Consider the following 24,889-nt stretch of genomic DNA (forward strand, 5'->3'; position numbering starts at 1 on the left):
TACCATTTCCCCTCGAAATGCTTTTTGAAGCATATTCAACCTTCACTGCAGCTGAAATGCCATTAGAAAGCTGAGCTGGAAGGTGCAATGTCTTAAAGGAGACAAAGCAATATTTTCAATCAGTAACTGCTGTAAGAATTTAAGACTTGAGAGGGACCACATCACCACAGTAAATAGAGCTAAATCTTAAGAATACTTAGTCCCTCTTCTTTTTTTCTGAAATTCTAGAAAGGCTTATTTTGCTACTAGAAACCTTCAAATCTCCAGTGCACGTTTTATCATGTCCAGCTTATTCCTATGTCCTCCTGTGACAACACTGCTCCTTAACTTCAACAGCTCTTCTCCCTTCTCAGTGTTACCCTACCTGGTATATTCATAGACAGCAATCATAACCCCTAGCCTTCATTTTGCTACACTAAACATGACAAACTCAGAATCATCTCCTATAATATACACTCTCTAGGCCTTCTCTGCACCTGTTCCAATTATATTTGTAAGACCCTAACTTGATTTTTGTCCTGGTTTCAGCTGAGATAGAGTTAATTTTCTTTATAGTGGCTGGTGTGGGGCTATGTTTTGGATTTGTGCTGAAAACAGTGTTGATAATACAGAGATGTTTTAGTTGTTGCTGCACTAGTCAAGGACTTTTCAGCTCCCCATGCTCTGCCAGGTGCAGAAGAAGCTGGGAGGGGACACAGCCAGGACAGTTGATCCAAACTGACCAAAGGGCTATTCCGTACCACACGACGTCATGCTCAGTATATAAAGCTGGGGAAGAAGGAGGAAGGGGGGGACGTTCGTAGTGATGGCGTTTGTCTTCCCAAGTAACCATTACGCGTGATGGAGCCCTGCTTTCCTGGAGATGGCTGAACACCTGCCTGCCCATGGGAAGGAGTGAATGAATTCCTTGCTTTGCTTTGCTTGCGTGTGCAGCTTTTGCTTTACCTATTGAACTGTCTTTATCTCAACCCTCGAGTTTTCTTACTTTTGCTCTTCCGATTCTCTCCCCCATCCCACCAGGGGGGAGTGAGCGAGCGGCTGCATGGTGCTTAGTTCCCGGCTGGGGCTACACCACGACAATTTTACAAACTCAATGACATCTCTCTCAGATCTTCTAGAGAATCTCAGTTGTTTTAAACCGAATTTGATAAATGGATTGTGTTATGGGAACGGACCATCCAATACTATCTCCAAGACTGCTTCAGGAGACTCCAGCAAAATCTTCAGAAGGAAGAAACAAAAGACAACTAGTCCAACTTAATGAACAGTCTTCCCCATCACTGTATTTAAGCCCCACCAGAAAAGCTGAAACAAGAACAACTACAAGTTTATAAAAATACTTTTCATCGGTATTTATTAACTGTAGCTACTGAAGTGAAAAACATTCCTAACATTTTAGTAAGTGGTTTGAACAGTTATTGTCTGGCTCCCAGACTTCTGAAAACAGTTGCATAATAGGAAATACTGTTTTAACATGGACAATTGTAGTAGAGGTTGATGTGGCTATAGGCCAGAGTACTGTACAACTCAACTCCAGAAGGCCAGTTCCATATAAAGGACCTGATACATGAAATTTGGGGTTCTATACCCAATATACTATTTAGAAACCTCACAATCTAAATACTATATGTACTTCACTTTCCTACGTTTCACCATAAGCCCCACCATGTACAGCTGCTATACCTCCCTCTGGATGGGAAAGAATGGCTTGGTACGCACTTCACCCTGACCCCAAGTATGGTCCAGAAACTAGGTGTTCTCCTGACTCTCCTCCATATGGCATAAATCCAGGTTCTTCTGACATCTGGTAGCCACTGATTCTTTTATATGTCTGGAGAAAATTGCATAGCCTTTTTTTTACAGTATCAGGATACCCTAAACCCAGGTTTCATTCCCCCCTCTGCTACAGGTGGTTCCCACTCCTTTCTTCCACTGCAACAGAAGTAAATCTTAAAGCTGGGGGTACAGGTAATACCTACTCTTCCTGTTGAAAATTTTCTATCATACAGAAAAGAATAAAAAAGTTTCCCAAGCCTAAAAGTTAAAATCAGAAAGCAGGTTCCCAGCTGGGGCACGGACCACAAAGGACAAGATCAGTGCCTGATCTAGTCCCTGCTGAAAGGGCCATTCAGCTCTTTTATGGGATGGATACTTCATGGGAAATGCATAGCCTCGTCCAGAAAACTCAGTTTTGAAAGGACTTCAGATCAAGTAAGTTAACTAAGAGAAATCAGAAGTCATTTAACAGGGAGCATACTGAATTAATCTTGACAGCACATTTCTTATGATGTAAAAAGTGTTTTTTGTAGATAAGGCTACAACACTGGTAAGGATATCTGCCCACAGAGTGGACACTGCAATGGAGAATTAGCATTCACCGATGTTGGCCTCCACATAGGAAAGAAAAACACAAACAAGCTTAGAGCCAAAATCTGATGGCAGCTTTATTTATAATGAATGTAATAATGTACGTACATTTGCTTGTGAACACCTGCATGATATTAAACTTGTTTTTACAGTTACATAAATTGTTCAGGTTCTTACCAAGATAAATGTACTTTGGTTTCTTTGCTTCAAAATTTCAGTTAGAAGTTTGTGCCATGCCTTTATCAAGTATATTCACATTCATATTACAGTAAGCACAAATCAACTCATATTTTAATGGTGCCATCTGTCATTTTTTTTTGTAATCTTCTGCCAATACAGCGGAAGATCAAATGAAATCAAATCTAAACATGAGGTTTTACTTACCCTGCCACAAGAAATAATGTTCAAGGTGGCAAAGATGGATCTGTTTGATAATTATGTATTTTCTGCTAAATTGTTCCATATGCTTAGAATATTTGGGACTTAGCCAGGAAGAAAAGCAAAAGCACTTCTGGTAGTTGAGCAGTTCCTCCCCAAAATGTGCATCAAGTTATCTTTGCACAATTGATTCTTCGGTAAAGAGAGTTATATTAACTATGCCTTTTCACTATGTTCACCAGAAAAAACCCACGTAATTCCAGAAATATAGGCATTCAGCTTAACAGTTTAAAATGAAAGTTGTGCAAAAACACTTTTAAATACTCTCTTGACAATTTCACTCAATTGACTCCATCCGCTTTACTAGGCCTTTTGAATTATTAAAAACATTTATAAATATATTCCTTTGACAGCTGTCATTAATGACAAGATATATTTTTGTATGAAACAGTCCAGTGCAGTTGCAATTATTCACCATCTCTGTTTCATCTTTTAATAGAAACTAAGTTTTACTCCCATATTTATTAAGACATTTGCTTTAGTTCTAAAATTAATCCACCTAATTAAAGATTAGCTTTGATAAAACAGAATGAGAAACTATGATTAGTTTTAATGTGTTAGTGAGGGAAATGCATAGAGGACAGATTACAAGATGACACAGAGCTCTCCCTGGGATTCAGACGGTGACTGTTACTGATAGGAACCCCACTTCCTTCCTGCATCCCAGGCCTTTGTGCAGGAGGATTCTGAACTCATCAAGACTCTTTTTATTAGTGGTTGTAAACTACATCATACCCTGACAGTAATTTTTTGGGTTTTGGTTTTGGTTTTTTTTTTTCAAATATACTGCTGCTATGAAGTGTTTTGTAGAAGTGAGTACTGATTGATTCTGGGCACAGCTTCGTACTATCGCTCTGACCTTACAGTAAAAAAGAAGGAACAGCAACATGAAAATTTTTGGCAAAAGCTATACGCATCTCCCTCACTGCCTTGCACATCACCATTTCTGAAACAAAACTGCCAATCATAATTTAAGGAATTAATTTTATCTTTACATTTAATACATCACATAAGTTTATAAAAGGAAACAGAAGAATGTTTCTATTTCTCCAACAGAGATGAAAACTTCTTAGAAGAGTTTGATAGCACTTACATGCAAACAAATTTTGGATATCGTTTATTAATTCTGCAGTTCCGTTTCAGGTATCTGCATTCCAAATGAGTATAAAGTCAAATGAATCCTCATTCTTACAGCAAAACACAAGTAATAAGATGGAAACAAATACAACAGTTCAAAGAACAGAAGGGTTTGATTTGTGAAGGTAAGACAGCAATCAAACACTACCCCCAGCTTGCTTTCCCACCTGAAAGCGGGCATTACTAGCTCTACAACTCAGGTAGCTTTAGCAGGGGGCATATTTGCCTTTGAGCTATAATAGTTCACAGCATATGGTGCTCATGTACAACAAAAACAATAGCATTTCCTTAATACAGTGAATAGTAGCACTGCAACTCAACGTTCACAGACACCCAGCTTCAGCCATTGCTGCAGAGCTCAGCTGCTAATGTGAGCCAGAAGCCCAAATAAAGTTTAATAGAACATATTTAGTAACATCACCTGCAACCTCCCCCTTTGGTAAGTCCCCTTTGCATACATTAAATATTTGCAAATGTGATGGCCAAATATTAGATGTCACTGAATCCAACATTATATTTATCATCAGAGAGAGCAGAAGATGACCACTACTGTCTTTTTCCTACAAATGTTAATATGCCATAAACAGCTCTTAACTCTCTCTGACCCAAACATACTCAATTAAAACAGCCAGGCTGTGCAAGGCTGCTGGAAAAGTTAGTGAATTATGTTATTTTACCAATTTAGGAAAAGTGAAATGAGCCTGTACTGCCTCCAATTTTGTGGTTCACGTGTGTACCAACTACTCAGTCAGAAAAAAAAAATTCACCATGCTAAAAACATAACTTCTGACTGGTCTCTCAGGTATGCATCTTTAAACACAGAAGTTCAAGTGGAAAGGGGAATTAAAAAGCCATATTACTGGTGATGACTACACTGATGTGTGAGCAGAGGAAGGTACCAATCTGTACAAAGCTAAATAGCATGTGGGATAGACATGGTCTCTTTTGCACAAAGCATATCCAGAACCTCTGAGATTGAATTGATCTTGTTCAGTCTCATAAAAGACAGACACAAAATTGCCAGGCCTTCCTTCTTCAGGACAGCCTGGCTTTCTAGAGCAGACAAAAAGTTATCATATCACTATGAACTTTCCTAGCCTACTTCTAGCTTTAGCAACAAAAGAAGTTATTAAAAAAGCAGTATCAGATTTGTTTTCCTGCTTTTCATGCATGGAAGGTTGTGAAAACTATCAATACTTGCTTCTCCCCTCAAACATAACTGGCATAATTTAAGGGCGAATTATAAATAAACTAGATGGAGTTCAGGAATGTATTTCTTAAGAAAGGAGCTATGGGTGTTTAGTCTAGTTAGTACTGTAGTAATTTACAACTTTCTGCTTTTATGTACCAAATGGCATTTCCATCCTTAGATCCTAATGCCAAAAAAATCTACTATTTCATTCCAAACATTTAGCAGTATTACACTGACTAAGCATACATAAATATATAGCTGCCAGCTTTCAGAATAAATCCAAGTGACAAAATACTTGACATCCAACCTGTTCCCTGGAAGCAACTTACTCTGCAAGCAAAACAGCAAAAGCTTCTGCCATAAACAATTCATCCTGCTCATAAAACTAAAAATCAAATTTGGGTATCACAGCTGATTACAACTTTCATTGTCGCATGGCATAAAAATACAAAAATAATCGGCTTTTATAAAATTATTTATTATTTGCATCTCTTAGCTCCATTTCTTATGCATGTAACTTTCTTATACAGAGCCTTTAAGTGGGGTGACGATTCATCTTCAAATTCAGTTTGAGAAACACACAGTCCATTATCACATTCAGAAAGGAGACAGTAACATTTATTTTCAGAGAAGTATGTGGAAAAGATGACACTGTAGCAATGTTATATTCGAACTTACTGCATCAGCTAACAGTTTACCAGGTTGAGATTAATTTTTGAGTTACCACAAATTACACAAGTATCATTTAAGTGTAAATCTGTTAAGGCTATTATCAACATCTTGAGAGGAAAAGATTTCAGTTTGTGGCCTTAATATATATCTAAATACAGTAAATATCCTATAATAAGGATTTTTTTTTATTTCCTAGGTTGATTTTTGACAAAAAGTAGCATTTAGTGAAATGTTTTAGTGCTTTGGTTCCTACTGATTGTAACAATGAAGTCACAAACAAAAATATAAAGCTATTAAAATACAGAACTGATTCTGTAGACATCTCACAGATGCTGCCAAATGAGCTACACCCTCTGTTAAGCATTTTCTAATTAAGGGAGATGAAATCCTCCTGTGTCATATTGTGGTGGTAACATTGAAAGCGATAATCTTGACTGTGTTTCTTCCCAGAGAACCTTCCACATATCTATAGGCCTGAAGTATGCCTATGAGCATTTAATGGTATGATTTGCATTTTAAAAGTCCCTCAAACTTGGAGATCAAATTCTTGGTGCTAAGAAGGGTCCTAATAGCACCTACTGGGTTCTTCCATCAGAGAAGGTGAACAGAAAGGAGAGAATCTGGTCATGACATATAAAGTCAGTAAACACCTATATAAAGACAGGAATTCCCTCCAGGGAAAGATCACGGAGCCCTAGAAGGATGCCTGTAAGAATCGCGTAGCTGTGCAAACAGTGCCATCGTGAAACCCCGAGTTAGAAAAGCTGAACATGTCTGAAATATAGCTGTGGTCTCACTGCTGTAGCTTGCTAAAGAAAAAAAAAAAGAGATTAAGGCAGTTCCTCCAAAAGTCTCTTGTCCCTTTCATTTAATTTAATATGGCTCTAATTTGACATTTACTTTAGTATGGTTGTGGGTATGGGGTTGGCTAATGCAGCTGAAGAATTTTCAGAATACTTGAAAGATACCTCAAGTATGAAAATATTTATATACAGTGTAAATTCCCATGTTTTATTTTCATCCTGAAAGGAATGTGACCCACTTTATGAAAGAGAGCAACTGTAGGCTTGGGGGCCATTACCAAATCAGAAGGGAGACAGATCTTATCCCATATGATTTCACATAGATAAAGAACCCATAGAGCTTCAAGCAGCACATGACTCTGAACAGCACTGAGATTCTGCAAAGGCCATCTTCTCTGAGACAGGTTTAAAGCAGAAGTGTTTTCTGAACAGTTATAACCACCTAATAGTGTATCATTTGAATCTGCCCCCTTCCACCTGATACCTCCTTCTCTCCCTGTTCATTTCCATTTATGTACCTTAATCAGACAAGTCCTCTCCAAGAGATTATAAAGAAATTTATGTATGGGAGCGAAGAGGCAAAAATGAACGTGGCTATATTCCTTCCTAGGACACTTAGGAACTTAAACTGAGAAAATAAGGTGAAGGGCTAAAAATGAGGGAGAGTCTTAGCTGCTTATCACCAGGTTAGTCACTAACAGTCAGGTATGAAACCTCAGTTAGAGGAAGGCACAAAAAGACATCAGACAATCTGTCCTCCTTCTTGCACTTCAGATAGTGTCTCACTCCATTAAAAGACAGAATGAAAACTATCTATAAAATGTAATAGCCCTCCCAAAAACATGTCTTCGTATATAGATGTCGTGATTCATTTGAGCCATACTGTTCCAGACATGAGACGCATTTCACAACGCGAGCTGCTCCTCAGCACTGCTACTTGAACTGATGAATGGAAACATACGTAACTGGTAGCACCAGAAACACATCTCCTTTGCACTAGACTGGAATGGATGTTGCAGGTGACAGAAAATGACAGCACAGTAATTTGAAGTTGGGATGTGTGGAATAGAAACACTTGCTAAGGTTCTTCTCAAACACAGCCTTGTTTCCCCGTTTTGTGCAAGTTTTTTGTTGCATTCTTCTGTTTGGTCTAATTCAGACAGATTCAAATCCTGCAAGAAAAAAGCTTGTAAGATTCTTCCAGTGTTCTTGCACACAACAGATAGAGCCTGATGTCATATTATTTTTAACAGTTTGCCTGCTCAGGCACTTCCTCTTCTGTCATTAGTATCTCTAATACTTTCTTCTCTTAAGTTAGAAGAGGCAGTGTAAGGCTCGCTATACTTTTTAGTAATCCAACTCTTTGCTTGAATTATTTTTTCCTATATGGCTTATAATAGTTATTACAATACTCCACCATTCCATCTTTTTTCCAGGCTTCCTTATTGCTCAACGTAAAATGTTCTTCTTCCTTAGTCTAACTATGCTTTTAAACTTCTCATTTGTGTATACAGATTTTATAGCTTTCTCTCTTTTACCAGGTGAGTGTCTTATTTAACTCTCTGACCAAGCACCCTAATGATTTTGTAGAAGTGTCTTCTGCTTTTATCCAGTCTTGGCTCCAATTTTTTTTTTTCCAGTCTATATTTTACTGGAAAAACATTTGCTGAAGAGGTCAAAAATACAAAAATTGATCCATTTCATGCATTCATCACTTCTTGAAATGTTGCCCCAACTTTTGATTCTGAACATACCCTAAATCACATTTTATGAGCAGGCAGCTCAGATCCCTTTGGTGAAGGGTGATCTGCTCACACACACAGGCCCGCTCTCACAAATATTTTTTTTCCTTTACAATCAAGGCCTTTTATTGTTTACAAAAGTTAACCTTTACTTGGCCTGTACAGCAAAACAAGATGGGGGATGGGTTGTTTTGGTTTGGTTGGTTGGTTTTTGTTTTGTTTTTTTTTTTTAAGCCTGTTCCCACTACTGCAAGCACTTTCAATTAAGCAAGCAGAAGTTGTGTCTGAGAAGGAAACCACCTTGCACAACATAGTACTCAAAAGTCCAGGCAATTAGCCACTTTTTTTTTTTTAAAACATTTTCTCGGTGTTTCTTTCTGTATCACTAACACAAAAATGTTAAAACAGCAACAGAAACACCATAATTTATTATGAACTGAAACTGCCTACTAACGTTTTCTTCTGATATGGTCTGAGAGAAGCAAATGTCTATTTTGCTCTTAAATATTTAACTCACTTCAGAATTCAAGTCCTGATTTTAAAATGTTTTCAAAGTATACAAATTAGACTAAATGCAATTGGAAAGCTTTTTGACAGTGTTCTGCTAAACTTCTAATTCAGCTCAAATATACAAATCTCATAACATCAGCAGTTTATCCTCAAAAATTTCTTGACAGAGATCTCTTGACTTGAGGTACCAGAAATGTCACAAGTCTGACAAAAAAAACCAACCCAAACATTCTAGTGCTAGGCCCACTAAAATGGACAACTAGCATAAGCATCAGCAGTTTAATGCCTGAGCTCTTACTGTCTGTTTTCTCCTCCCACCCTGACAAATCTACAAATTGTTGGCTAAATCTCACTCCTGAAGTCACAGCTGCTACCGTCCATAAAATTTACCGCTACCAAACAGTAAAGTTCTATTAGCAACTACAGAAAAATTACGACCAAAAGTAATGAATTGGGGGTTTTTTCCATAAGTGTAGAGTTAATTCCATTTTCAATACCTTGCATAATATTCTAGTCCTCCATGTGAGGCATCAGAAGAGGGATAGTTTATCAAGTTAGTTACATGGCAGATTATGTTAATCAACCCTACTGGATTATATAAAAATGCCTGATGCACGCTTAGAGCAAAATGCAAGTTGCAGGGGAATTGAATTCTTTTCCCTACAATATCACATTCACAGAGAGTCAAGTGTTTCTTTTAAAAGCATTAACAGTAGCTATGGCATTCTTAAACATGGCTGAAGCTATGACATTGAAGAAACATGCATACTGGTTTTAAAAGCACTTTACAGAACGAAGACATTAGATATTACTAGATTTGCCTAACGTATAGACCATGAAGGTATAAAAACCTGTTTTAAAACGTTCACATAACCCAAGAACTTGAAGTTCAAGCACATTGTGTATGAGATTTTCCTCAACTTTCATAGGATACTTTATTTTGACCCATTCCCAAAATGCAGCTCAGCAAGCCCTGAACTGTTTGTTGAAGCAGATCGGTGTTTCTCTTAAGACCATTAAAAGGTGGAAATAGAAAAAAATTCTCCTGTTAAAGATGTGAAAAAACATTATACACCACTGAATTCCTCACAACATGGATTAAAACCAACTCAAGCTCTGCTACACAAGACAGCTGAACTTTTTTTTTTGTATGTTCTTACCCTTTTTAATGTTGCTTTTTAAAGAAAGAGTAACAGCATTATTAAGTGTGGAATGTTAAGTGTTTATTCAGTAGTCTCCCTTAAATGGGGGACATATCTCCAGTTGCCACAAAGTGGTACTTAACACACCGCTGTTTTCTTAAGTAGAAGGAAAAACCAACAACCAAGTTGTGCATTTTTTTTCCTTAAGTGACTAACTGCATGATGCTGAACTTAGTTCACAGCATGCTAATTAATCACTCCAGAAATACCACACTAAGTCAACATGTGCCTACCTCCAAAAATGAGAGTTCAGTCATTGCATTTGGCAGACTCAAGTCTTTGTTCACACAAACACTTGCGCTACGTAAAGCAGATGTTCCCAAACTGTGCTGTCCAAACTTCAAAGTTATTTTACGTGTGTGGTAGGCATTAGGAGCCACTGCTCCCGAGCTGGGGTGGAAGAGGGAAAAAAAAAAAAAGAAAAGAAAGAAAGAAAGGAAAACAAAAAGAAAAAAAAAAGAGTCAGAAGCTGTCGCAACCACTATGCAATAAAAGCTCATTCCCTTCAAGCCTACAAGCATGTGTGTGCTTCTTGCGCAGAATACCCCCATCAGGCTCCCAGATTGGGAGAATGTAAAAGGGAGACAGAACAAGATTTATATGGGAGTTGAAAGGAAAGAAGCCATTTTTGAGACAATAAGTAGACAGAATGTTACAGGACCATGAATTGTAGGATCAGGAATAAGCTATTATGTCTTTGTCTGAGAGGGTCAATGGTGTCTATATGCTGTCTGGGAATTTCTGAGCTTCTAATACATCAGTGGTAGTTCTCCTCAACTTAAAGGAGAGCCTGGAGTTGAAAAAAACCAACCCTGAGGAATGACTGTACATGACATAGCTATAATGCAGCAGAACAGCAATTAGTGTGCAGTGCTTTTACAGCTAGTGAGTTGTACCTAGTCACCCGATGCTAGAATTTTAGTTCAGGATTTATTTTTTTTTTTTAAACACACATCGGGAATATAACTTGACTTTTGCTTTTATCATTTACTTTAAAACAGAAAAGTAAATCTCAGGAAACATGCAGTTGTTCAAATTTGTCAACTCTCACTTGGGCTTTGAAGCTTAACAACCACATAAGAAACCGTATACTGCTTGTGGTTTCAAGACTTGGAGGCAATGAACTCTTGTTCCATAACTATCACAGAGACGACAGTCACCTGCTGAATCACCAAAACCATATCCTGGCACAGACTAATTTCTTCTGAGGTATTTCCCATTCAATTGCTTGTCTGGGTACATCTTCCTTGCTTCTACAGAAAAAAGTCAGCGAGAGGTGCATGCTTGTAAATTGTAACTCACCATCAGACTATTAATATGATACTGCTTTAGCCACAAAAAGGGGAGAAAAAAGCTTGCTAAATTTTTTGAGGTGAGGGATGAAAAGTCAAAAAAGAAAGTGAAGTGATTTACTTCCTTGTGGAATGAGATCTATGGGAAGTTTAGCCTAGATGCACAGAGGTACCTACCTACCATATCTTTGGGTTTTTGAACCTTTGGTTCCTAAAACAGAGTTTTCTTTTCCTATAACTTAATTTTTCCATATGTTAGAACAATGCAGAAAGTTTATATGCATAAAGCTAATAAGACATTACATATTGTTTAAAAATCATCATCCATTTGTTATGCTTTTGATTTGTACAAAAGACAGGTTAATACCAAGTAGAAAATGACAGTTAATACCATGCATTTTTTTAATTAAATCACTAATTCTGAAACAAATGGTTAAACTCTTCAGTGGGGAAAAAAAAGTCTTATTGAAATAACTGTTCTCTCAGTTTTATCCATCAATAGTCATTTTTTATTATAAAACCTAGGAATCTAAAGTGATTTTTAAATTCCCTTTACAGTTCACAGTTTTCTTACCTATCAGTTTCAGTGAGGAACTCATGTCACTCAAGCTTGGACCTGGTACTCAATTATTAACTCAAATCCTTTTTTTTTTTCCTACTGAAACAACGCCTTAACTTTGCCTTCACCCAACTGATGGTTCAACAGCAACTTCATAGAATTTTTGCTTCAAGAATTTATGATTTTAACTGAAAAAAGGAAACAGTCAATTACATTCCATGTATTAAACAGGACAGTTTAATTATTCTACTAGTAAAATGCGATGTTGAGGTTTGCCACTATTAAAGCGTATGGAGGTGGGTTTGGAAGGTTTCTTTACAAGACCATTCCAGTCCAACCCTTGCTATATAAGGGTATTTAATGAATAAGCACTTTCTAACAGAAATGTCTCTTATTTAAATCGCGGAAAAAATATACATTCCACAAAAAGAGATTAAGTCTTTTTATGCCAACTTGAAACTTTTCAGCAATTTAACAGAAGACATTCTGCAATGATTGAAGCATGGCAAGGGAGTCAAATGGGCTTTTGGAGGGTTGCTTCCTTTCCAGCCCAAGACTGTCTTTTCTCTACTTGGGATATGGGACTTATTAGCAGCTTATTTCACTGTCAAGGCCCATGGACGTATCCTGTTAAAGCCACATGCATGTCCTCAGTCTGAAAGATGAGTCCTTCCTTGTCCTTTACAGAAACCTTTAGTCACCCTCTGCACTTCACAGGTTGCCGTTGATGTTGACACAGTTGGACCTCAATTGTACTACGCAGAGGGAAAGAGGAATGGATCACTTGGGACAGGACTGGAGGGATGCTCTGGAGAGACCCTAACCCACCAGCTTAGTGATACAAAAACAATGAGAGTCAACACTGAAGACCTTGTTAAAGTTAAGGGAAACAACATCCACCGCTCTCCCATTGTCCACAAAACCAGGCATCCTTCATAAAAGCCAGTCAGGTTTGTCAGGCATGATTTGCCCATAGTCTACAGATTAATAAGACCAGTATTCTCACAGCGTAAAAGCTGAGGAAGAACTTCTTCACTTAACTAAGGCAGGAGCCATTTCAGAGTAGTACATCCGTGTTACAAGAAATGCTGGGGGATTCAGGGCAGCTGACACTCCTGACACTGAAGGTATGTAATTGGAAGCATTCCAGCAGAGGGCCCGCAGTCAGCTGGTACAGCTTGAGACAAGCAGAGGAAAGGGGGACACTTCAGAAACACACAGGCTGATACAGTCCTAAAAACTGTTACAGCCACGGGGCTCAAACCCCTCCTGCAGGAGAGCATAAGCCTTGCGTTCTACCTTCAAATGCTGATGGGGTGCATGAAGAGGGGCAACTTTTTTTCCTTCCACATCACTAGGTATAACTCGTTAGCATTTATGCCACCTGATTAGCATAACGACCAGGAATTAATATTTGCATTGCTATCCTTCTGAAGGATCAGCTACAAAACACAAAATTATATCTATTAGTCTCTACCTGTCTACAAAGTTTCCCATTAAATAGGTCAAGAAAGCATATTAACAAAAGCCTTCAATATCAGTGTGCTGTATGACACCAGATCAACATCCTTTAACATCCTTTCAACATCCTTTAACGTGATCAAATCAACAGCTTGGTCTCTGGTAAGATACTACATATAGCACCATACAGAGCATGATGGTATCAAGGCAAAATTAAGAGCAGTTGTGAGGACAAGAAGGAAAGACTGGGATTGTTTGTTCTAGGCACATCTCTTATCATTGTCTGACAAAAGTACACCAAACAACAAATGGTATAAGCAAGGAGGAGACTGGGGGCTACCCTTATCTTTTCCTCCAAATATGCAAAATATCTATGTGGCACATAAAAAAAAAATCAATAGAGGAAAGACATCATCCTTCAGTTTGTAACTCTGATGTAGACACCAGGAGGCAAAAATGAATTCACTGAAATTGAATACTTCCGTACAGAAAGCTAGTGTCTCGTCCTGGCCCACAGGAATTGTACGCTGAAGACGTGACAATGGCGTTTGATGGGGGAGTCAGAATATTTGACCAGCCAGGCCATGGACTTGCTCCAGTAAATTCCTACTTTATGCAATCAGTTAGAATTTGTCTTGAGGGGACAAGTATGTATGTCTTTCAGCTTATTAGATGTTATATGATGCCATGCATAAAGTGTGCGGTACTGAGCAATTAAAAAGGCACATGGGTTGAATTTCAAGAGGCAATTATTCAGTGGAAAAAAATGAGCATCTCTTTGTTCAATTAAAAACAGAGTTTAGCGTGCATCACTGAGGGCAACTAATTCCTATTTGTATGTCCCTTTAACGTTCACAGCTGGCAAACAGCAAACCTACATTTTCTTAAGGCAGTTTCAGATAACTGTATTCTAGTTCTTACAGTTTACTTCATTTAAGTTTCTAGAATAACTATGGTAAGTTTTATCATTAACATAATGCCTTCAGCTTGGACAGTCCATCACTGCACTGAGGTGCAGGAACTCCTGGGAGACTTTTCCCAGAAACCACTTATCAATACATCATCTGAAACTCTGAAGAGCACTTTTCAAATTGGTTATTTATTTTACCTTTTTCAGATTCTCTTAAAAAGAAATTATAAATTAATCCATTACAACAACCCACCTCTAGTACCTAGAATTAGGTTCTAGTTACCTAGCTAGATTTCCAAAATTATTTGCAAAGCAATCATTCTTTAACTAGCTAGTGCTCTTTCAAAGCATGTATGGAGCAGAAACTGTTTTAACAGAGCTAAAGTTTTTGTTTACTCAGGAAAAATAAACAGTGTTATAACTGGCTAGAACTGTAAACATCTACAGAGCTCAATCATACAAGCAAGTCTTATTTCCTTATCAGAATACAGATAAAGTCAAACAGGAAAAGCTAGGGCATTTGTCCTATCAACAAGCACACACAGGAGGAAAACTGCTGAGTCATAAAGGCACACACAGCATTAAAAGCTATTCCAGTATTAATAGATTATTTGTACACATTTTAAAAGTGTATTCATATTGAAGTCTTAAATTACCAGGACATATTTTTAAGGTCGTAGTCAAGCAAGCTATACTTGTACAAATTCAAGTCGATGAATCACAGAGCCCATGGAAGACAGACGTTGAGAGCCTAGTGCTACCTCTAATTATACTTCTCTACTCTGTCTTTGGAGGAGGGATCAACAGTTACTGTGGTTTGTATAACAAAAAAAAAAGCTCCAAATCTCATTATCTTTAGGTGCTACAGTATAAAAACGTTAACAAAGATTACAAGATTTGGAATACATGGTATCAGAGAAGCAGCGGTACTTCCCGAGGCCAGGCTTTTTATCTTGCTACACATTCCGGGTTTGAATGTCATACTAACCCTAACAATGTCAATCTCCAGAACATTTATATGGTTAGCATAGGATAAATTATATTTTAAGCTCTGATCTTGCAAATGAGAGAATATTCACTGCAACAGGTATCCAGAACAAAGCCCAGAACAGTATGCTTTAAACTAATCTCCCTATTAACAAGGGCTCTAGAGAAAAGACAAATGCTTTGCATACTGGGACAGGGTTTTCAAGCAATTTTACAACAGCTTTGTGGAACATAAGAGGCTCCTACACTGACTTTCCATATGCCTTTGATTAAATAACACACATAGGGCAGAGAAGAAGAGATAATCTTTTATTTCTCTTCCTTGCAAAGGGAGTTCTAACAATGATCAACATTAATCGCTGAAATACTACAGTGCAACAGGAAAAGAAAATCTGAATAATATATGAACTATCAGTATTTGTACCCAGCTTCTCCTCTTTATCCTACAAATACATTGACATATTAAGCTCGTACTTTGTGATATAAACAGCATTTTCAATTTTAGATGTTCAGTTTGGGGTATATTAAATGCCAACTATATCAATCCATATGGGTATAGGGCTGCCTAGCTGCATGACATGTCTAGTGATGCAGCACTCCTAAAAATAAAATGTTTCTGAGCAAGCTAAGGATGAGCACGTAACAATGAAAACATACACATTTTGAGATTTAAGGTGATGTCACAGCTACATGGCTCTAATCATCATTTTTGAGGATCAGGACTTCAAAGCCTAAATCCCTACTTATGTTCTGTTATGTAAAATACAGGCTAAAATAGCCTGTAGCAGACAGCCACAATGCTCAGTATGAACCTCGGGGGATTGTGGGACGGGGGGGGGTAATGTTTGGGGAGGGGTGGGGGGGAAGACAAGTACAGCAGTGTGGAAGAACAAGCATGGATTAGAAAATAACTTTAATGCTACGACAATCTGATACTGAAATAACCATACAATTCCAAGGTTCACATTTTGTAATAATTTTGGACTGGGGCCAGGGGGGAAGACAGTACAAAAGGAAACGTAGTTGTTTTGTTTCGGGTTTGGGGTTTTTCTTTTTTTCATTATCTTTTTTCCTCCAACTCTAAGATAAGATTCAAAGCAGCTCATTCAAAATTGTGAAAATGAATTCATATGCATGGTAGAAATACCGAATACAGAAAAGCTAATTAGACAGAGAACGACATAATTTCCAAGGCTGGAAACCAAGCAAATTTAAATCTGAATAATATTTTAAGAGGACGATATGTCTGCCAGAAGAATCACCAACAGATGTGGTGGATTCTCCATTCAACTTCTTCACATCAAAATCAATGGTGTTCTACAAAAACCACAAACAATCTCTCTCAGACTATGGGGTGTTTTCTACCTTGGGAGTATAAAAGTGGCTCAAGACAGAGTCATGAATCAAATAAGACTAGTCAAGCCCACCAGAAGCTGCTGGCAACAGTAAATTTCTATATGGCATCAACATAAACACCTGAAAGCAGTGAGTGCAGCCTGACTCCACCGCTCTGCCCTGGAGGGCTTTAGCTTTTCCTGACGTGGGAGTCAGGAGTGTCTATGTAAGCAGCAGGAGGAGCAGGGCAAGAGGGTAACACGAAAGGGAAGTCACACTTTCAAAAAATACATGAGGAAAGCTGCATTAGACAAACAAGGCAGGTAAATATAGTAACAGTCTGAAATAAAAGCAAGTCAGGCCAGATCTGCTCTATTATCCTGGCCTTAATGGGTTGTTTTAACCAGTTGTTTTGTACTTGCAGGTTTCTGTTTCAGACCACCACCTAACACTTGGCAGAAAGGCTATCTATATCCACTAGACTGTAGACATGTTGCAGCCCTTCTCAGTGTGACAGAATAAATACACTGTCTCCCACTTTGCCTGTCTTTCCCACCTGTACATCTTATCTTAAGCTATACTCTCCAGAGCAGGAATCACATGCAGTCTGTTCTCTCCAATACACAGTATGATACAACAGCAGGCATCAGTAAAAATAAAATACATTATTTGATATAGTGTATGTGATGACAATGGGTGCATTGCAAATTTAAGCTATGTTATGCCAAGGAATGTGTGTTAATTATATTACAAAGTAAAATTAAGCAATGCAAACTTACTGGAAAAAATTCTTAATTATTTTGTTATTGCTGTGCTTGCCAGAATCACTTGCATACAACATAAGAAACCAATTCTAAACTAATTTTGAGCAGAAACTTTCTTCTGTAATTGCAGAATACTGTCCAATAAGCAAGAGGGAAAAACACCACATACTTTACACCACAGGAATTCTTAGTGAAATGGATGAAAGGATAATTAATAAGCAACATGTTAAATTTTGTTTCTAATGTATCGATACACACACATAGCACAGCTACTTCATTTTAGATTCTGCAAGCCTCTCCTTAACCCTCAGTATACCTTTAAAAACAAAAATCATGCCCCTAACATTAAAAAAAAGTGATCAATCATACAAACTCTACTTTTATCCCTTTAAGCTAACCGCTTCACCAAAACCCTGAGAAGACGCACTATAAATGTTCTTCGTTACTGCAGTAAAGCATTTAAATGATTCTCAATTCATCATATAAGGACCAAAGCTAGAGGCAAAAGGGCTTTTTCCTTTAGTATGCATGGGGAACACAGGCTATGCCTAAATGATCGTCCAGTTGTGCTCCAGATGCTGAACTCACACTAACCTGCACCCACACAAAAAGCTGTTGTCCCATATTCCACTTTATATTTTTCACTGCTGAATGCACACATGCACAGGCACTTAGCATCAAAACGGAGTGAAATAATACCAGGACAACATATAAAGTCTTTCTTTACTGAATGTCAGCAGACACCTGCCTGATTTATCCTAGTCTCTTAAAAATAAAAAGCTTGCCTTAAGCCACTTTCAGAAAGTATCTTACACGCACAAAGTAAATACTCCAGCAGTGATTTAAGCTAACCTGCTTGACTTTGAGGACTGATAACCCACTTCAGTACAGGCAGGTAGCACTGCACAGCTGAGAAGCGACACCACCTTAAATCACTTCTTGGCTTTGACTCACCACGCAAGAACTTTGACTTTATAAAGAAACAGACTTGAGACATTATTTTAAGCCACTACTGAAATTTCCTTCTTGACTACAAGGTCAAATTCATACATATAAGAGCATGCCGGAGTGCTTGACATGGGGATACAGAAAGCCTTCTGCCACCATGTGGACTTGAGACTAACCTGACCACACAGAACTAGTGTATCTAAAGGGTAGTGATACAGAAGGATCACTTAGCAGCACAATAACTTCACTAACAAACTAGAACAATCAAAAGCAACTGCTTAACAGAATACAATCACCGACAGAAGAAAGTAAGATGTTTTAAGGTTGTGGAAGAGGAAAAAAAAAATGTACACCTATTTCCTATAACCTGAAATATGGTAAGCATGCAGAAGTCTACCATGTTTCAGTCAATACTATGGAAAACACTCATCTGTCTTTAGCTCTGGAGACAATTCTGTACCATCTTATGACTGGGGGCAGGGGAAGATGCTTTTTTGTTTGGTTATTTAACATATATATATATATATATACACACACACTTGGCTTTTAAACAACAAAAAAACCTTGTAGACGTTTAAGTGAAGTACATTTATTCAAATTGATGTAACTTCTTGAGATGTCTTTCACAAAACAGTTCTTTCCCTCCCCACCCCCCTCCCAGACTTCCGCCTTCAGAAAACAGACATTCACTCTGGATTATTTAAACTTGGAAAAATGCAAGTGTTTTCTTTGAAAAAATATCTATTGTTACAGCAAAAACTTGGGTTTCCTTTCAAGCAAGATCATATGATTACGCGTTTATATTTTACTTTCCGCAGGAATTTACACACCCCCCATTTGCATCCTGTTATTCATTTAGCGTTTCCCTTTACTTCAGCATGCTGCGTTAATAAAGTGGACCTGTTGGCTCAGTCTAGGCACTCAAGGTGACAATCAGTGCTCACTCTTGCATTTATCAGATTTATTCTATAGGGCTTTCCACATATATTTAACAACAAAACATTCCTTCAAAAAAAGCGGTTCTGTGAAAAGCACTGCATAGACAGATCGTGAAACTCTAACCTAGGGGTTTTCAGGGTATTTTTGTTAATTCTGTACTTCAAAGCACTAACTTCTCTTTTGGAGGGTAAGTTTCAACTGAAATAGATTCCATGTTATTTAAGTACATTAAAATAGTATAAAAGGTCTTATTTTCAGTACTGGATCTGTCATAGTCATAGATTGGTTACTCTTGTTTATCTTCACTTTAATCATTGATGTTAGCCTTTAAACACCCTCAGATAGATACTGATTAATAACCTGATTTGTAGTTCTACAGTTCAAAGGCCTGAAAAGAAGTAGCAAAAAGCCTTTTCCTGCTAAAAAAGGTTAAGATGGCTTCTACTGAAGCTATTCTATCTGAAAGTATAAATTAAACTTGCTTCATTGTACACTGTTCAAAATGTCTTGCACAAGATAAATAATTTGATGTTGCTTTTCACGTTTACCAGGCTTTTTTATTTTATGGAGACTATAGCAAAAATATTCTGCTGTAATGCACCTAGTATATGCACTTACTTATTGTTTGAAAAGTCCCTTCCTACGAGGCAAATCAAAATTCTGGTACTTAATTCATTATAACACAATTAAATGCCCTATATTCTACAGCTGTGGTCCAGTATGGTAGCATTAGCTTCATGTGTTTGTCTGATGTGGATACCATCCTAATAGTATGCTACTGAGTTGAAAACACAGGATAAGTTTGCTTCAATTCTGGATCCACAGTAGTTAAATTGCAACCTGAAATGCAAATATAACTTCTCTGCCACTAGCACGTATCTAATTCATCACCACTCTAAATGGCTGAAAGCTACCTTCGTGTTCAAATTAGAAACAAGCAACTGATGAAATTTTGGTGTGAAGCGATTCTGGCTGTCTCTTTACAGCCAAAGCCATGAATTTTTTCCTATACAGAAATCATAGCCTTAAACCCCCTTATTCCAGGACCTTCAAGTGCAAATTGTCAGGGGGGAGGGCAGGGGGAAGCAAAAAATCAAGCACTTCCATTGCATGACAAATTGAGATTTGCCATTATCGCTCCATCCCAAGTAAGGCAAAAAACTTGGAATCTTGTATCTGTTTCAGAATACATAATTAAAAAAAAAAAGCTTCATTGAGACCAGAACTTCCTCTTCAGTTCACCAAGAGAGCACAGACAAACCAAATAATTTGTTTTACAGCAGTCAACCTGAGAAAACGTCTCACAAAGACTTTGATGAAACTGATGTGCCAAGAGTACTCTTTCATTTCATGGGAGCAAATATATTCATTTGAAAAAAACCACTGCTAGAAATATTTGACCAACTCTAGCCTTGAGTAGATTTCATACTAAGAATTGTCCTGAACAACCACAGAAATCAAGACACTTGCATATATTCCTCAAGCAATAAAACACAGGGTATAAATTTATGACCATTATTAAATTGAAGCCACTAGACACAATAAATGAAAATAAATGTTCTGTATTCCTGCAGGAAAAAGTGGCACTATCTTAGGCAGTTAGGTTTCTTCAGTCCTTTCATTCATGGTATGGAGTCACTATAAAGAGGCTGAAATACTAAATCTTAAACTGAGGAGGACAGATTACTTTAATGTTCAAAAAAACTTAGTAAAAAAACAAAAAACCCTTGCAATTTAATATCAGCTCCATTGCAAGCAAGATTCCTTAGCTACAGCTGATCAATGTAATTCCATCTTCAGTATAATATTGTAAAGCTTCACTGACTGATAAAAAAGGGACAGTTATTTAAATACAAGCTCCCTGCTTTATTCCAGCAATGAAAAGGACTAGACTATTTCTGCCTTTGAAGAAACTGGCATGAAGCCAACCATCACATCTCACCCTACAGAACAACTTGGGTAGTGAAGGAGAGGGGTAGGACTCCTTGGCCAGCTCTGAAATGGTGTAAGAGAACACGTGCTTCTGGCCTGATTACTACTCCGAGCACTGCTGTCTTGCTAGGGCTGGGCCAGGGAAAACCTGCCCGCACAACTAGAGAAGCTTAGCTGTCATCTTAATGCCTCATGCCCTGCATTAATCAGGACATGAACACAGGAAAGACTTTGCCTCTATTTCTTTCCAAGTCATCTTTGCCTCTATTTCTTTCCAAGTCATCTTTGCAATAAACTATAGGAAGGGGCACTAGCAATTACTTTATATCAAAACAAAGTCATTATTGATGCATCATTAAGCAAAACATACAGCTGATGGGAACTCATATGACATGTTTTGAACAGTAATGGTTTTATGAAGGCGATTTTCAGAGGGGAAAAAAAGAAATCTCTTCAGTATCTTTGAAAGTCTAGGCAAAAGGACTGGAAGACTCATTAAGGGCAATATTACTTCCAAATACAAAGTTTTGAAAAACTGGTGATTTAAGTGAAACATAAGCAGTTACATTTGGTTTTCAAGAAACTGGAAAGCTTACTTTATACAGTTACATTGTATATACCCACACAACTGGATGTTCATTAAAATACAGATAAATTAACAGTTTTAAGTACTTAAACAGCTGAAATCAACGTACAGTATGAACAGAATTTTACAAGCAGTCCGAAACCAAATAAATTCCCAACCCTTACCGTCAAAAAAACTTTTGGCTCTCAGGTAACTGACGCTCAGCCTAAGCACAGACAGCTTATCCAATTTGGCAATAACATCTTGAGGGAAAGGCAGAAGGCTAGCCAAGCGGTCCAACTCTGCATTCAAGCGGTCCCTGTGTCTCTTGGACGGATTGGACTTGACTCCTTCAGCTGGGGATGGCTTTACTCTGTGACAAAAAAACCAATCACAATATAAATGTAAGTTCCTTCCCAAAATGAAGGTAAATATTTGCCAAACGTAACATCACAAATTGTCTTTTAAACTTTAACAAGCAAAATGTTTTTCCCAAGTGACTTCTGTTTCCCACTGGGAAAAAAAAAAATAATAATCTAAGATGGTTTAACCCCACCTCCAACACACACATTGTTAAATGAAGCAGTTAGAGTTACAACGGCTATTTGAACACATAATGAACATTTGAAACCTTTGATATTCAGCATTTTTTATAAAAAGCTTCCTACACTTTCAAATGTCACTTGAATTTTTCCAAATGTTCGTATTACAAATAATTCAATAACTTTTAGTAATATTTGTGTACAAATGCATTTGACAGTACACTTGTTCACTTCAATTACAATTTTTCACAGGTGTCCTTAATTTTTGTCAATGTTTGGAAGAGGCTATTGTCAATTGAATACAACAAAAGTTTTAGTAACTTGCTAGACAATGAGGCATCCAAAACTGCACAAGAAAACAAGAGATACAGCTCAGTCAGCAGGTAAAATCTTTGTAGCAAACACTATTAAGCTTGTCCTTTAAGTCACCTCTCAGCTGAAGGCATTTCATTTGAGTACAGCATGACAACAGCATGCCTTTGTACCTTACAAAGTACAATTTAAAAAGCTTTCTGTTATGAATTACTTAATAAAGTTTTTCTAAACTTGCTATTCTCCATTCATATTCATCCCAATTCCAGATACTTAGATACTCGCACCTTCCCACGTACACAGAATTCTAGGAACATGTTTAAACCCCTACTCATTTGAATTACAATTAGTCATTACAAGCCAATACTGAAACCAAATAATTTATCTGCACAAGCCATAGTAGATTTTATGATATTTATTAAACAGTTTTCTAATTAAAGAGTTATTCATTCTCACTTTTCCAGTATTGCAGTTCTACTTGAGATCTGCAGCAGTTATCAAGTTGTGCTGCTCTCATAGGAATGTTGGTTCTGCAAGATGTACCACTTGTGAAAATAGTGAGCATAAAGACCTTCAGCAGTTAATTTCTTCAGTATTTCATTTAGTCTGCTTCCAAGCTTCATCCTTATATCAATTTTACAATGAGAAACTGCAAAACTCCAATAGTTATTTTTGCCACTGCTGAAAGTAAACCATACTGAAAAATAATTTCATCTTGTATTTCCAGTCAAATAAGCAGTGATAGAGTGGACGTTCCTATTTTTAGCTTGTTTTGACTTTATGTTTCAATTACACATCTTGTTAGTTTAAATTCAAGCCCTTCTGTTTACAGGTATTGTTTATTCAAGTGTCACTTGTCAAAAACTTGCACTTGCTGCCTGTTCCCTAGCACTACGGCTGCCCTTTCACACATTAAAGGAGGCATGCTCCTTATGAGGACCCTGGAAGCTTGAAGATGCCATAAAACAAAATGTTGTTAACACACAGAAATATATTATATCAGCAGCAACTTACTCCCCAGATGGATAAAGTTAAGCTTGCTGCAGTGTAAAGATTGTCTAGGACACAGTTCTAGTAGAGCTTTATCCTAAAAACATTGGAAAAGTGGGGAAAACAAATGAATCAAGAAATATGAAAATTCTCTCTCTTGAAAAAAACCATCTTTATCATCAACTGCAATGGATGACAAACTAAATATTTGGTTAGATGTGTGCTTCGGTCACAAGCCCTGACTTTGAGACCTGCAGCTCACCATATCCCCAGGTGAATAGTAAAATAATTTAGTAAAGCTTTCTTCACATTCTCTTATTCTGGCAGAATATTCAACTTGTACAAGCCATAGGATTAACACAATTTAAATATAACCCTAACAAAACATAAGTTCAAAATGACTAAACATTACCAGTAACATTAAAAGTTACTTCATAAATACTTTTAATGTGTTAAACTGCCATAAATGCAGAGACAGAATAAATAATTCCAAACTTTAAGCAGATAACAGTTGTATAACAATCGGTGAACAGCTTACTACTATCAAACCAAACAGGTCTGCTTCTGAAAAGTGGAGGTCCCCACGGAAACCATTCAAAACACACAATCTTTTCCAAATAAATCAGCACTAAATACCAGACTTTCCTATTTTCACAACTGTCCTCCACTTTGCTTAAAAATTCTATAAGCAATTTGACAAGTTAGTTGAAACTATATGCAACTGTGCAGTTATCTCATCAAGTTGTTAGTTCTAATTGGTTTTGCTTTACTTTCTAATGATTTCTCTTTCTTACTTCTAACTAGTTCAAAGCATAAGGATTTTCTAAGTGTAGTATACAACATTTCTGAGTATTAAGGTATTTGGAGCATAAATCTTACCATGTTCTCTCCCTCCAAATCAAACTGATTTTTCCCTAATTTTCCCCTTTATCACCCAACTAAAATCCATTATATAAAAATGGATCCTTCAGGGACGAAGGGAGTAAGGACGGAAATGCCAGGGGCATAAGTAGCAAGCTAAACCATTTTCCAACCACTTATGTAAATCCTTGATGCTAAAGACAGCCCTAGCTGTGTTGCAGAAAGTTATCTTCAAGGAAAATTATGCGCTATCTCAAGATTAAATCCATGCATGTGTTTTATTTCAAAGAAAAAAAAAAAGACTAAAGGAGGGAATGGATTTTAAGCCAATCTTTCAGTTCTTGATCTTTTGCCTTTCACAGGAAATTTGAATTCCCTAATCAAAGGTCTCTGTACACTCAGTGCCTCCAAACTGAGCTACAATCCTTA

General features: G+C 37.4%; 1 protein-coding gene across 1 annotated transcript in view; it reads right to left on the minus strand.

Annotated features, from left to right (window-relative positions):
• The window catches only part of AHR (aryl hydrocarbon receptor), a 67,369-nt gene that overhangs the window by 36,830 nt on the left and 5,650 nt on the right, over window positions 1-24,889 (minus strand). Inside the window, exon 2 of the mRNA XM_072854182.1 lies at window positions 21,941-22,128. Within this exon, the coding sequence (XP_072710283.1) occupies window positions 21,941-22,128 (188 nt within the window). The remainder of the gene's footprint in view (window positions 1-21,940; window positions 22,129-24,889) is intronic.

This window comes from Ciconia boyciana, chromosome 2 (assembly GCF_034638445.1).
Source record: "Ciconia boyciana chromosome 2, ASM3463844v1, whole genome shotgun sequence".
NCBI classification, from domain to species: domain Eukaryota; kingdom Metazoa; phylum Chordata; class Aves; order Ciconiiformes; family Ciconiidae; genus Ciconia; species Ciconia boyciana.